General features: G+C 60.0%; 1 protein-coding gene across 26 annotated transcripts in view; it reads right to left on the bottom strand.

The window, feature by feature from the left end:
- Window positions 1-89: 89 nt before the first annotated feature.
- Window positions 90-13,828, bottom strand: part of LOC100358827 (Wilms tumor protein 1-interacting protein) — an 80,138-nt gene continuing 66,399 nt past the window's right edge. For 16 of the 26 annotated variants that reach the window (XM_070062382.1, XM_070062379.1, XM_070062386.1 and 13 more), the window contains 2 exons: window positions 13,750-13,818; window positions 90-790 (listed from right to left, as the gene is read on the bottom strand). In XM_070062382.1, the coding sequence (XP_069918483.1) occupies window positions 527-790; window positions 13,750-13,818 (333 nt within the window). In that variant the 3' untranslated portion in view covers window positions 90-526. Of the gene's footprint in view, window positions 791-10,588; window positions 11,598-13,749; window positions 13,819-13,828 lie in introns of those variants that run through there. The other 10 variants (XM_070062397.1, XM_070062395.1, XM_070062400.1 and 7 more) reach the window with 1 other exon arrangement.

Raw genomic sequence — 13,828 nt, 5'->3', positions numbered from 1 at the left:
CCCTTCAGGCTCATTGGAGGGCGTTTAGCTGCAGTTGGAGGGGAGTCCTGGCCACTCTGTGTGGCAATAGCAAAATACCTGAAGCCGCGTTGCTTAGAAAATGAAAGAAGTTCACTTTGCCTGTGGCTTGACCAGCCCGAGAGCGTGGCACGGCACCAGCTTCTGGTGAGGGTCTCATGGCAGACAGCATCCCCCAGCAGGAGCCCGAGTGAGATGGGGCTGGAGGAGGACTGGGCCCTGTCCCTGATGACAACCCCAGGGCAGGCAACGTGGGGAAGACACCACTGGGCACGTGCATCCCCTCCTGGACCACCCGGGGTCCATCCCCTGCCTCGGCCCCTGAGTCCAGCTTCTTCCACATGTGCACTGTTGCAGTTGATTTCTCAACAATATTGCAGTGGAGTCGTTTCTGAGAGGAGGAGCCTGGTGGGGACTAGAGGCATGGAGTCACCACACAGACCCCCGGAGTCCGGTGAAAGCGGGCTTGAGGCTAATCCTCCACCTAGCGCCACCAGCACATTGGGTTCTAGTCCCGGTCGGGGCGCCATATTCTGTCCCGGTTGCCCCTCTTCCAGGCCAGCTCTCTGCTATGGCCCGGGAGTGCAGTGGAGGATGGCCCAAGTGCTTGGGCCCTGCACCCCATGGGAGACCAGGATAAGCACCTGGCTCCTGCCTTCGGATCAGCGCGGTGTGCCGGCTGTAGCCCGCCAGCCGCGACGGCCATTTGAGGGTGAACCAACAGCAAGGGAAGACCTTTCTCTCTGTTTCTCTCTCTCACTGTCCACTCTGCCTGTAAAAAAAAAAAAAAAGTAATGAAAGATGCATTTTACGAAAAAGTCATATGTGACTTTCAAAATTTTTGCACTGAAATAAGCTTACTGTTTTTTTTAAGATTTATTTATTTATTTGAAAGTCAGAATTACACACAGAGAGGAGAGGGAGAGAGAGAGAGAGAGAGAGAGAGAGAGAGAGAGGTCTTCCATCTGCTGGTTCACTCCTCAACTGGCCCCAAAAGCCACAGCTGTGCCGATCCAAAGGCAGGAACCAGGAGCTTCTTATTGGTCTCCCATGCAGGTGCAGGGGCCCAAGGACTTGGGCCATCTTCTACTGCCTTCCCAGGCCATAGCAGAGAGCTCGATGGGAAGTGGAGCAGCCGGGACTCAAGCTGGCTCCCATATGGAATGCCAGCACTGCAGGCGGAGGCTTTAACTCACTACACCACAGCCGCAGCACCGGCCCCAGCTTCCTGTGTTTAAAAAGGAACTATTGGGGCTGGCACAGCGGCCCAGTGGGCTAACACCCTGGCTGAGGCACTGGCATCCCATATGGGCACCGGTTCTAGTCCCAGGTGCTCCTGTTTCGATCTAGCTCTTTGCACAGAAGAAGCTCCTGGCTCCTGGCTTTGGATCGGCACAGCTCCGGCCATTGTGGCCATCTTGGGAGTGAACCAGCGGATGGAAGACCTCTCTCTCTCTCTCTCTCTCTCTCTGCCTCTCCTGTCTCTGTTTAACTCTTACTTTCAATAAATAAATAAATAAATCTTTTTAAAAAAGGGAATTATTTATTTATTCAAAAGGTAGAGTGACAGTGAAAGAGATAGAGAGACAAATCCTTCATCTACCGGTTGATTCCCCAAAAGTCCTTGAGGTCCAGTTCTATGTCAAGCGAAGGTCAGGAACCAGAATTCCAACTGGGGCTCCGATGCGGGAGCAGCGGCCCACATATTGGGGCCGTCTTCCACTGCTTTCCCAGGCCTGTTAGCAGCCTCTCCAGCGCCCGAGCCCGAATCTTCTTCAAGCGGTGGCTGCTGGGTGCTGCCTGCCTTCGATTCTCACTTCTTCACCCTGACCCCTCGGGTGCCCTCCTCCACCCCCAGACCTCATGTTTCCTTTTCCCTGGACCCCAAAGGGCCATCTGGGGCTCCCGAGCCTGGAACCAGGCCTCCAACAGCCCCTCCTGTCCTCCGGGGCCTGGCGGCGGCTGGGGAGAAGCAGAGGAAACCCTGACTCTGCAGGTGGAGCACAGGCAGGGATGGGCACTGCTAGGCTGCAAGTGTGCAGAGTCAGAAGGGGCCAGCGGACTGGGGTCTGCGTGTTCCTGGAGGCCCCTGGTGCCACTGCCGCCTTGCCAGGCCTTCCGTGTAGCCCCTGCCTGTCCCAGCCTCACCTGCACCCCCCACAGAGAACCTCCTCCTCATTCCTCACCAAGGGAGGGATTTTTAGGAGAGCTTCTCAGGCACCCAGGGTGTAGGAGAGGATCTGACTTCAGCTGCCCAGATCCAGTGCCAGGCTGCAGCTCCTCCCCAGGAAGTGCCCTGTGCCTGCGCCCTGCAGGTGTCTCTTGGCCCCGGACTCACCAGGTGTCCCGACTTCTCTTTGCAGAATAAAATCTTCTCAGATCCTCTTTGTTAAGGGAGCCCTAGGGGCCAGAAAACCCAGGGCCGCCCCACACCTACGTGCTCAGCAGGTGCAGCCCCGCGCACTGGCGGCCTCTCATTGGAGGAGGCAACAATAAAAGCTCGCATTGCACAGAGTCTACTCAGTGCTGGACCAGACACCGGGCGTGGGTGTGGGAGGCGGGCAGTGCAGCGGGACCGGCTGCCGTGATTGCCAGTGGCAGCTGGATCCAGGGCTGTCCGTGTTGTTCCTGCAGGGGTGCAGTGTGGGGCGGGGCGGGTGGGGGTGCGATCTCTGTCACCGTGGCCACGATCCGCAGGACACACGCATCACAACCAGGCGTAGCCGGCCAGCCACCTTCAGAGCAGCAGTGAGTCCCAGCGTCACCGTGAGCACACTGCGGCTCAGAGCCGGGGCTCGTGCCCAACACTGCACAGCAGCTGCCACTCTGCTGCCCCACCCTCTGCAGGGAGACCGGCTCGGCTGTGTTGCTGGCTCAGACTTCCAGTCTAGCTCCCTGCTGTACACTCTCTTGGTGTTGTGGGGGCAGCAGGTGGTGGCTCAAGTTCTGGGCTCTGTCATCCACATGGGAGACCCAGATGCGTTTTGGGCTCCTGCCTTTGGCCTGGCAGAGCCCTGGTTGAATCCAGGTGCCCGGCGTTCATCCCTGCTGGGAGACCTGACCACCTCTCATAGGCTCCTCCTCTCAGAGGTCCCACACCCCTTCATCGCCACACTGGGATCAGCTTCCAAGGCACACAAACCCCGCCCAAACTGTTACCCAAGGGGACACCTGGCTTTGTACCCCCTGAGCTCCCTCCCCAGAGTCCGGGAGCAATGGGAGACCCCTGCCTCTGCGGGTGCGAAAGGGAGCCCAAGGAACGGGGAGGGCTTGGGGGCAGGGACCCCTTGTCCCCCTACCTGTGGGACTCGGGCTGTGTCCTACTACACCCCATTCTACAGATTTGAAAACTCCGGGGCTTGTAGATCAGAGTTGCCCCCAGGCTGCAGTGAGCAAGGGGGCGTCACAGGGGCAAGATGAGTGTCCCTTAGCTGCTGCTCGGCCACCCCAGAACCCCTGGGGGCTTCTGACCACCAAAGAGACATCCCAACCTCGTGCATGTGCCCCCTCCGCTCGCAAAGCCTTCCTCCAACCTAGAGAACCTTTTAATAAGCTGAGGTTTAGACGCCCTCCGGATGCAGGGCTCAGAGGCAAATGCCCGGAGTCTGTGGCTCTCCATCCCTCCCCATGCGGAATTCCATCCAAGACCACAGAAGCCCCACTCACTTCCGTCCCAGCCTCGCTGAGTCCTGAAGCTAGGGTGGCCAGTCCCCTTGCCACCCCTCCCCCCAAGCAGGCGTCTCCCTCCTCAAACACAGGCACCCTCGGCCCTGCTTGGTGGCTGTCCCAGCACCTGGAGGCTGCTGAGCCATGGCTGGCTTCACCCCAAAAGCATCAGGGAGTTACTGCCCACATGACAGCGCCCACCCAGTGCAGACCCTGAGGCCAGTGCTGTAGCACAGGGGGTTAAGCCACAGCCTGTGACACCTGCATCCCCTGTGAGTGCCATTTAGACTCCGGCCGCTCCACTTCCGATCCAGCTCCCTGCTGATGAACCTGGGAAGGCAGTGGAAGATGGGCCAAGGGCCACCCACATGGGAGACCTGGATGGAGTTCCAGGCTCCTGGCTTCAGCCTGGCCCAGCCCTGACTGTTGTGTCTATTTGGGGAGTGAACCAGTAGATGGAAGACTCTCTCTCTCGCTCCCTGTCTCTCTCTCTTCCTTTCAAATAAATCAATCTTAAAAAATAATAATAATAGGCCAGTGCTGCAGCTCACTAGGCTAATCCTCCGCCTTGCAACGCCGGCACACCAGGTTCTAGTCCCGGTTGGGGCGCCAGATTCTGTCCCGGTTGCCCCTCTTCCAGTCCAGCTCTCTGCTGTGGCCCGGGAGTGCAGTGGAGGATGGCCAAGTGCTTGGGCCCTGCACCCCATGGGAGACCAGGAGGGGGCACCTGGCTTCTAGCTTCAGATCGACGAAGCACGCTATCTGCAACGTGCCGGCTGTAGCGGCCACTTGGGGGGTGAACCAATGAAAGGAAGACCTTTCTCTCTGTCTCTCTCTCTGTCTCTGTCTCTCGCTCTCTCTCACTGTCTGACTCTGCCTGTCAAAAAAAAATTAAAAAAAAATAATAAAAAAGCTCTGAGCCCCCCAGCCTCCTTGCCTTCTAGTTCTGAGAGGACTGTCACATGGTCACCTCAAGATCAAATCCCAAATACCCCGCGGGCTGCACAGGCCTGGGGTCTGGCTTCCTGGTGCGAACGCAGGCCTGCCCGGGACCCCGCCTGCTTGCTTCTCAGGAAGAGCCACAGCCAGCAGAGACTCCACGGAGGCAGCAGGTGGAGCACCGCTCTGTGCTTCCTCGAGCAGGAGCGTGCTATGAAGCTTAGCCCACGTGCACCAAAAGGAAACGCACTGAGTATATCTTTCTTTTTTTTAAATTTTATTTATTTGAGAGGTAGAGTTTCAGAGAGAGGGAGAAACACAAAGGTCTTCCATCTGCTGGTTCACTCCTCAAATGGCCGCAATGGCCGGAGCTGGGCTGATCTGAAGCCAGGAGCCAGGAGCTTCTTCCCGGTCTCCCACATGGGTACAAGGGCCCAAGCACTTGGGCCATCCTCCACTGCTTTCCCAAGCCATAGCGGAGAGCAGGATCGGAAGTGGAGCAGCCAGGGCCTGAACCAGTGCACATGTAAGATGTTGGTGACACAGGCAGAAGCTTAGTCCACAATGCCATAGCATCGGCCTCTTGAGTATATAATTTCTAAAAATATAAAGTGGGATGAGAAAATAATTCTAAAGGAAGGAGAAAGGGAGAAATAAGAGAATTGGAGGAGTCAGTTAAATACAAAACATGTTACGAGGTGTTAGAAAGAAATCAAGGCCGGCGCCGCGGCTCACTAGGCTAATCCTCCGCCTAGCGGCGCCGGCACACCGGGTTCTAGTCCCGGTCGGGGCGCCGGATTCTGTCCCGGTTGCCCCTCTTCCAGGCCAGCTCTCTGCTGTGGCCAGGGAGTGCAGTGGAGGATGGCCCAAGTGCTTGGGCCCTGCACCCCATGGGAGACCAGGAGAAGCCCCTGGCTCCTGGCTTCGGATCAGCGTGGTGTGCCGACCGCAGCGCGCCAGCCGCAGTGGCCATTGGAGGGTGAACCAACGGCAAAGGAAGACCTTTCTCTCTGTCTCTCTCTCTCACTGTCCACTCTGCCTGTAAAAATAATAATAATAATAATAATAATAATAAATAAATAAATCTTAAAAGAAAAAAAGGCAGAGGCCGTGTCCCTTCAGTTCCAGGTGTCCTGCATCCCACAAGCCTCATCTGCATCTGCACAGGAGCTCAACGACGAGACCCTGAACCCAGACCTGCAGCCCCACTGCCGGCGTCTTGGCAAAAGAATGCGAACTCTCCGGGCCAGAAAGAACAAGGAAGCACACGGTATTGCCTAAGCTGGCTGCACCAATATGTACAAACATACATCAAAAGTTCTAGGGAAAAATTGAGTTACATGTGTACACGTGGTGAGAATACCTGGAGGGGCAGGTTCTGTGGCCTAGTGGGTTTAAGCTGCTCGGGACACCCACCTCCACCTCCCACCCAGCTTCCTGCTAACACACAGCCTGGGAGGCCACCTGTGTGGGAGTCTTGGGTGGGGCTCCTGGCTCTTGGCTTCAGTCTGGCCTAGCCCCAGCTGTTGCAGTCATTTGGAAAGTGAACCAGGGACCCCGCTGTGGCGTAACAGGTAAAGTGGCTGCCTGCAGTGCTGGCATCCCATATGGGCACCAGTTCGAGACCCGGCTGCTCCACTTCCGATCCAGCTCTCTGCTATGGCCTGGGAAAGCTGTGGAAGATGGCCCAAGTTCTTGGGCCCCTGCACCTGCTCCTGGCTTCGTAGCTCTGGCCATTGCAGCCATTTAGGGAAGTGAACCACCGGATGGAAGATCTCTCTCTCTCTCTGCTTCTCTGTAACTCTGCCTTTCAAATAAATAAATAAATCTCTCTAAAAAAAGGGGGGGGGGGCGCGGAACCAGTGGGTGGAAGTCCGCTCTGTCTCGGTCAGGTTCACAGAAAGTGGAATTACGGCTCTGTGGCCTGCCCTGGTCCTGCCCTATCGCAGAGCATGCCTGGCTGCACAGTGTGTGTGCGCTCGCGGGTGTCGGTTTTGTCAGCACTAGAGATGCCGGGCAGAGTGCAGAGGTGTCTGTTGAACTTGAATCAGAAGATGAGGTAAAACCGGCCCTGAAGAGACAGGGCGAGCACGGGGCACGGGTTCACTGAGGTGTCCCAGGCTCAGAGCCGAGGTGGACTGGGTGAGGCACCGCGGTCCAAACAGCGCCGACACCACTCATGATGCTTCCTGCGGCTTCGGGGACTCGCGTTCCATGCACAAAGGAAGAAATCGGTTTTCTCGCAGTCGGAAATGCTGCCAAACGGGATCACGATGCCTGTGGCTCCCCAGGGCGAGGTCAAGGGGAGGCCTGGCGCGGTTTGCCTCTCAGGAGCTGGCAGAGAGGGCGCTGGGGAAGCCCAGGGAGAGAGCAGGGCGCAGACGCGCTGGGGTGCACCAGCGCAGTCAGGCGGGAGCGAGGTCCCCGTCAGATCCTCCCGGAAGCTCAGGTCTGTTCAGCGGCCGGCCTGGCACGGCCCGGAGGGAAACTGGTGCCGTGCGGCTGCAGCTGTCGCTACGGCTTCACCACTCAGGAATGTACGACCACAGACACAGACAGTGGGGTCGCGGTGCAGAGTACCCCCGGCCACGGCGTCCACGCGAGAGGGCTGCCACACACAGCGACCGAGAGCGACACCCACGACTCTGCACTTAACCCACCGAGAGTGCACACTGAGACCGGCCCGGATGGGAGAGGGACGGTGGAGCTGGCCGCCCACGAGGGCGCTGTGGCGGCAGTGTGCAGCACTGTGGTGCCAGCGGGCAGCACGCACACACAGAACCCTTCCTGAACCCACAGCCGAGGTCAGCCAGGGGAGGCAGGCCAGGCACCCGTGGCGGCGGGAGAGCTGGTCGCTGAGTGGCTGTCACGGCGCTGGTGACGGCGGTCAGAACAGCAGGGCGGGCGTGACCAGTGTTGTAAAAGCATTCGAGTTATTTCAAATTTCCACAGGGCAGCCAGCGAGCCGGGGAGAGCAGTTACTGCCCTAGAGGAAGCTGGTGGGACCCTTCTGCACCAGAAGTTTGTGAAATCCGGATTGAAGAATGACCTCTTTAAAGAGTTTTCTTATGCAGACTTTTCTGAGTAAACTAAAATTATTTCCCGCCTTTCCCAAGTAACATGTAGAGGTCCCCCGCCACACCACGGCACACGCACGCCTTAGGGAGACTTTTCTGGGAAACTCAAAGTGCTGGATCTCCCAGTTCAGAGAGACATCTCTCGTGTTTGTTCATTCTAGTTTCTATTTTCATTTAAAATCTTAGGGTTTTTATTTTATTTTTTTAAAGATTTATTTATTTGAAAGGCAGAGTTATAGAGAGAGAGAAGGAGAGGCAGAGAAGGGAAGGTCTTCCATCTGCTGGTTCACTCCCCAATTGGCCACAACAGCTGGAACTGCGCCGACCTGAAGCCAGGAGCCAGGAGCTTCTTCCGGGTCTCCCACGTGGGTGCAGGGGCCCAAGGACTTGGGCCATCTTCTACTGCTTTCCCAGGCCACAGCAGAGAGCTGGATCGGAAGTGGAGCACCTGGGACTCGAACCAGCGCCCATAAGGGACGCCAGCATGGCAGGCGGCAGCTTAACCCACTATGCCACAGCGCCGGCCCCTGAAATCTTTTAGGTTAAGTCCAGCTTTCGAAAAGTCCGTTTTGAGAGTTGTGGCACGATGCTAATACTGTGGGGATTGGTGAGGCCTGACTTAGAACGTTCTTTGTACTGTGACTTCCTTTGGGGTGTACTTTGCTAAGTGAAACTTGCTCAGTTTTCTATTTGTCTTAAAATACTTTTCACAATAAAAAGTGGAATTAAAAGACAAGTTTTTGAAATCCATGCATATACCCGGTTTTCAAAAAGCTTGTGGAAGCCGGCGCCGTGGCTCAATAGGCTAATCCTCCACCTTGCGGCGCCGGCACACCGGGTTCTAGTCCCGGTCGGGGCGCCGGATTCTGTCCCGGTTGCCCCTCTTCCAGGCCAGCTCTCTGCTATGGCCAGGGAGTGCAGTGGAGGATGGCCCAGGTGCTTGGGCCCTGCACCCCATGGGAGACCAGGAAAAGCCATCGGATCAGCGCGGTGCGCCGGCTGCAGCGGCGGCCATTGGAGGGTGAACCAACGGCAAAGGAAGACCTTTCTCTCTCTGTCTCTCTCACTGTCCACTCTGCCTGTCAAAAAAAAAAAAAAAAAAAAAAAAAAAAGCTCGTGGAAAAAACATGTGCTATGAAAAACTACGTGATTTCAAATTTTTTTGCATCAAAATAAATGTCTTTTTACTTCGCCTTTTTCCCACAGGGTTTCTGAGGCGCTTGTATAGACATTCGTGAATGTAAAATTGGAAAAGAAAAAGCAGACGGTGGCTCCACGGGCCGGGGAGGGGGAGTTCGGCTCCGGAGTGCAGCGTGTGGGGAGGGGTAGTGATGCGGGAGCCTCCCCCTGTGCCGGCGGCAGGGAGGCCCAGGCCAACCGTGGCCAACGAGCTCATGCCTGAGGAGGTGCAAGGAGTGAGGCCACGTTTCCTCAGGCTGAAGACCAGGCCCTGGGCACCCGCCCAACGTGGACGTGCCCTGGGGCCCTGGGCAGAGAGGGCCTGCAGCTCGAGCAGCGGCCCGACTCAGAGGCAGGCTGACCTGCTCGCCCCGCTGCGGGGACCTCACACTGCGGCCCCTGTGTTGATCCCGTGTCCCCCTCTGCAACACGCCCCGCCGTCCCACGCAGGGCCCACGCCAGCTGGACACAGAGGCACCACACACCGTACTCATTCTCCAAAGGCGGGGCAGGGGCTCACCCTGCCTGAGCGGTGTATCCACACTCGCCAGTGACCGCTATGACCGCGTCATCTCACCAGCACTCACCTGCTCCTTCGGAGCCAGATGCTGGGCAGTGGGCTGGGCCAGCTGTGGCCACTGCAGTCACAGACCCTGTCCCCACGGAGAGGAAGGTGCAATCCCACGTCTTCCCACCAGTGCCCGCCATCCTCCCAAAACCACAGGGCCGGGCCGCTCCTCTCCCCAAAGCGCTCTCAGGTGGGAGAGCCCAAGGGTCCTTTGACCCCGCCCGCCTCCCGGGCTGCCCTGTGAGCCAGCCGAGTCTGCAGCAGGCCGGGCAGGGACATCTGCACAGCAGATGGAGAACACACTGGGTGGGGCGTCGGGGTGGGGGCGATTGGCTGGGGGACAGGTGAGCATGCGCCAGGCACACAGCCCTGCTGAGCACTTCCCCCCGCACACCAGCTGTGCCAGGACCTGGCGCTGCAGCCCCGGGAGGCGCAGGGGGACCCCTGTCCCCTAGGGCCAGCCTCTTCGCAGGGCTGCAGAAGCCCACTGTGACCACCCCCAGGCTTCTGGAGGGCAGCCCACATGGATGGAAGGAGAGCAGCCAGGCCTCCAGGGCCCCAGACACTCCCTGGGGTCTCTCCGGAAACCAGGGACTTGGTGAGCTTCCCCCCGACCCCACAGCAGGTCACACTCTCCCATCGTGGAGTCCCCCCAGGCCTGCTCCCTGCGGTCTGCACGGTCCCCCAGGGCAAGTGTGCACACACGCTCCCCTCCCAAGGCGGACACGGATCCCATGGCCACACAGCATGGGGGCCAGTCCTCCAGAGCTGCGCTACCCCCACTCCTGCACACACGCTCAGTTCCCCCCCACACCAGGGCTCTCCTGAAGCCCTGCTCACCTCCTGGACAGGACCCAGCTTCCACTCCAGGTGAGAACTTCTTGTGTCTGCGCACCCCTGGAGATCAGCCTCGGCGGGGGGCGGGGGTGGGGGTGGGCAAGAGCCGTAACCAACAGGGGGCAGGGCAGACTTCGGGCACAATTTCCCGTGAAAACCACGCTGAGGGCTCCTCCCGGCCAGGTCCCGCCCACAAGCCAAGTCCCTTGGGGCCCGCACCCAGTGGCGCTGTATTTGCCATGGCTGTGAGGCGGTGACGCGCGCAGACACACGCAGCCTGGAGTCTGAGAGGCAGACACACACCGGGATTTTGGAGGCATTTATACAAAAATACCGAGCGCGGCGTTCTTGCCGTCTGCACGTCGGCCACGGGCCCCACAAGTCGGACGCTCATGAGTGCATGGTGGCTTTCTTCAGGAACAACAACCTTGGCCCAAGTTCTTAGAAGAAAACTATATTCTTTTTAAGAAAATGAAAATCTCCTCGCATGAGAACTTAATTTAAGTCAGATCCTATCCTTTTGTTGTGGCGCCCAGGACCCAGTGCACACGGCCGGGGGCTTTCCCGGCCTCGAGCTCCCTCCGGACCCAGACCCGGGGCCGGCGGGGACTCTGCGGGGCAGGTGCGTCTTGGCCAGGCGTTGGGGGGGCACAGCCCCCCAGTCGGGGCCAGGGGAGTGAGCAGCGGGGTGGGAACTGTGGCTGACAAGGCTGAATCCCACAGCGCCCACAGGCCGGGCCCCCAGTACCAAACAAGGCACCCACGGCCAGCCGACATGCACACACGCGCGCACACACACGTGCCGCCCACCGCCCCCTGCTTTCAGAGACACCCCAGAAATGCAGGGCCATCCATCCAGGGCCCCAGGCTCCCTCTGAACAGGGAGGCCACGGGGGCTGGGCTGAGGCCGCTGCCCGTCACCCATGTCTGCAGGGGGCATGCGGGGGTCTCAGGAGAGCCGGCCATGGGGGCGGGGGGAGACAGCAGGTCCCAGAGGAAAGCAACTGGAGGAGGCACAAACGGTGAATAAATAGAAGTAGCTTCACCGCGGGGGGCCGGCCCCCGCGGACAGGACAGCAGCTGGGGGTGTGGGGACAGTGTGGGGTGGAGGTGGCCAGGCCCGCCATGACAGGGACCTGGGCCCCCGGCCAGCCCTTCCTCCACAGCCCTGCTCAGAGCTCTGTGACGTGCACTGCGGGCGAGGGCAGCGGGCCCAGCCGGAGGCGCCGCAGGTGGCAGCGGCGGCACAGCAGGTGGCCCTCCAGGGGGTAGCAGCGGCGTCCTTCCTCCCCGCTCAGCTGCAGCCCGCAGTCCTAGGGGAGAGCACAACCCGGGGCCCCGAGTGAGGAGGGAGCGGACGAGGGCTCGTGGGCGCAGGGCTGGGCAGTCACAGTCCCCGGACACAGCGAGGACTGCGGCTGTCACCACCCCCGGCCACGCCTCCGAGGGAGGCTCAGGGCCCTGGGGCACACGCCCGGCTGGACAGAGTGCACACCAGCCAGCCATCTGCGGGCGGCGCCGGGCAGGGAAAGTGGACAAGAGGCCGCCACGCCGAGGTCCTTAACTGAAGCAGGGCGTTCCCCCAACTCAGCAGGGAAGGACCACCGGCTGAGCCCTGGAGCAGCAGAAGACGAAGGGGAGGAGCACCCCAAAGGAGGGTCCTCCAGGGGGTGCCCATCAAGTGTCCACCAGGCTCTCCTGACTGCAAACTGTGACCACGGGACAGAGAGGGCAAAGCGGCCTGCAGACCCCAGCTCCCACGCAGGGGTCCCCGGGGGGCGCCAGCACCACCAGCAGCCGGCTGCTCCCAGGCCCTCAGCATCAACCTCTTGAAAGGAGTGTGCCTGGCCACCCCGAGGGGACAGGGCAGTGCACAGGACAGCTGCATGGGCAGAGGCGCAGAGGCCGTGACTGCACGGGGTCGGGGGGGACTGGAGCCCCGCTGTTCCCCACCCTCCTCCTCTGCCCCCACCCGGCATCCTCGTCGGTTCTCTCCCTCCTGGGCTCGGTGACCCAACCCCCTCTCGCCCGTCCTCTCCGTGGCCGCCTCGCCTCCAGCCGTCCCCTAAATATCCGTGTTGTCAGGGCACCCCGGGCCCTCTGCCCCTGCGTGCCCTCTCTGGAAGACCCCCGCCCCCAGCTGCACCCTGCCATGAAGGAGCCGCAGGAGCTGGACGTCACCTCCCGCCTTCCGCGATGAGAACACAGCCAGCCGCGTGACTCTCAGCCGCTCAATGGAAGCGAGGCAGGCTGGTCATCTCAGAGTGGGGTCAGCCTCACAGCACAACACGGTGGGCCACGGCTGGGACGCCGGCATCCCGGATCCGAGCCCCAGCTCAAATCCCACTGCTCCACTTCTGCTCCGGCTCCCTGCTATGGCCCGGGAAAGCAGTGGAGGATGACCCACTGGGAGACCCGGATGAAGTTCCAGGCTCCTGGCTTCTGTCTGGGCCAGCCCCAGCCGTTGCAGCCATTTGGGGAGTGAAACAACAGATGGAAGACTGATCTATTGTTTTCCCTTTCAAACACATTAAATAACTAAATCTTTAAAACAACATCTTTAAGAGAAGGTAGCCAATGAGAGGAGCCGTGCAGCTGCCCTGACCTGCCGCCTGCGGGGATTTCCCGGACTGCCGAGAGCTGGGGGTCAGTGCCAGTGGGGAGGGGCCCACCTGCCCACGACCCCCAAGCTCCCGCATCCATCAGCGGAGTCTCTGAGCCCCAGACCTCCCAACTGGGATGTCTGCAGCTTCGAGCACCTCCTCCGCTCCCCCTCACCCCCCCCCCCACGGGCACCCCTAGCCCCCACCTCCCACGTCCACTCACCAGATCCTGTCCAACCCCTCCCCTGACCCAGAACCACGCCCCCCCCCCCCCCCCGGCAGTGCCCTCTCCTCCGACTCAGTGCCTGCAGGGAGTAAGAACCTTTTTCTGAGATCCACATGCAATCCTGCGGTGTTTTCTGACGGTGCTCCCCTGCCCCCGGGGCAAAGTCCCTCTCAGCTCCTACACGCCCCTCCAGCAACAGGACACCACACCTCCCCAGGACCTGCTGCTTCCACCGCCAAGTCAGGCCCTTCTCACCGCCTCCCCAGCTACCTCCTATTCAGCCGTCAGTCTCAGCTTGAGTCAGTCACCTCCTCCAGAAAGCCATCCTTGCTTTTCCAAGGCCCCCTGTGCTCCATCAGCCCTCCGTAACAGCACGCAGCACCGTGTGGACATGGCTTTCCCTGACTACGGGGCCTGTCTGTTCTCTGCGTGTCCCGGTGCCTCACACACGGGGCAGTCAGTGAGTAGGAAACAGGGGCTGAGAGGACACACTCTGGGCAGAAGGGACAGGGCCCGCTGGGAAGGGAAGGGAAAGGCAGGACGGAGGTGATGCCATGGAGCAGGAGGAGGATTGGGGCGGAGGGCGGCAGCCCCGGGCCACGGAGGGAGGAGGCCGGGCAGGGCCATCAGGCTTACCTCACAGTGGTAACACTCCACATGGTAGTCCCTGTCCATGGACACCACACGGATGGTCGTCTCACAGCCCTGTGGGGAC

Source organism: Oryctolagus cuniculus, chromosome 18, assembly GCF_964237555.1.
Source record: "Oryctolagus cuniculus chromosome 18, mOryCun1.1, whole genome shotgun sequence".
In the NCBI taxonomy this organism is placed as follows: Eukaryota; Metazoa; Chordata; class Mammalia; order Lagomorpha; family Leporidae; genus Oryctolagus; species Oryctolagus cuniculus.
Note: the sequence above shows the minus strand (reverse complement) of the source record. Positions and strands in the feature narration are given on the sequence as shown.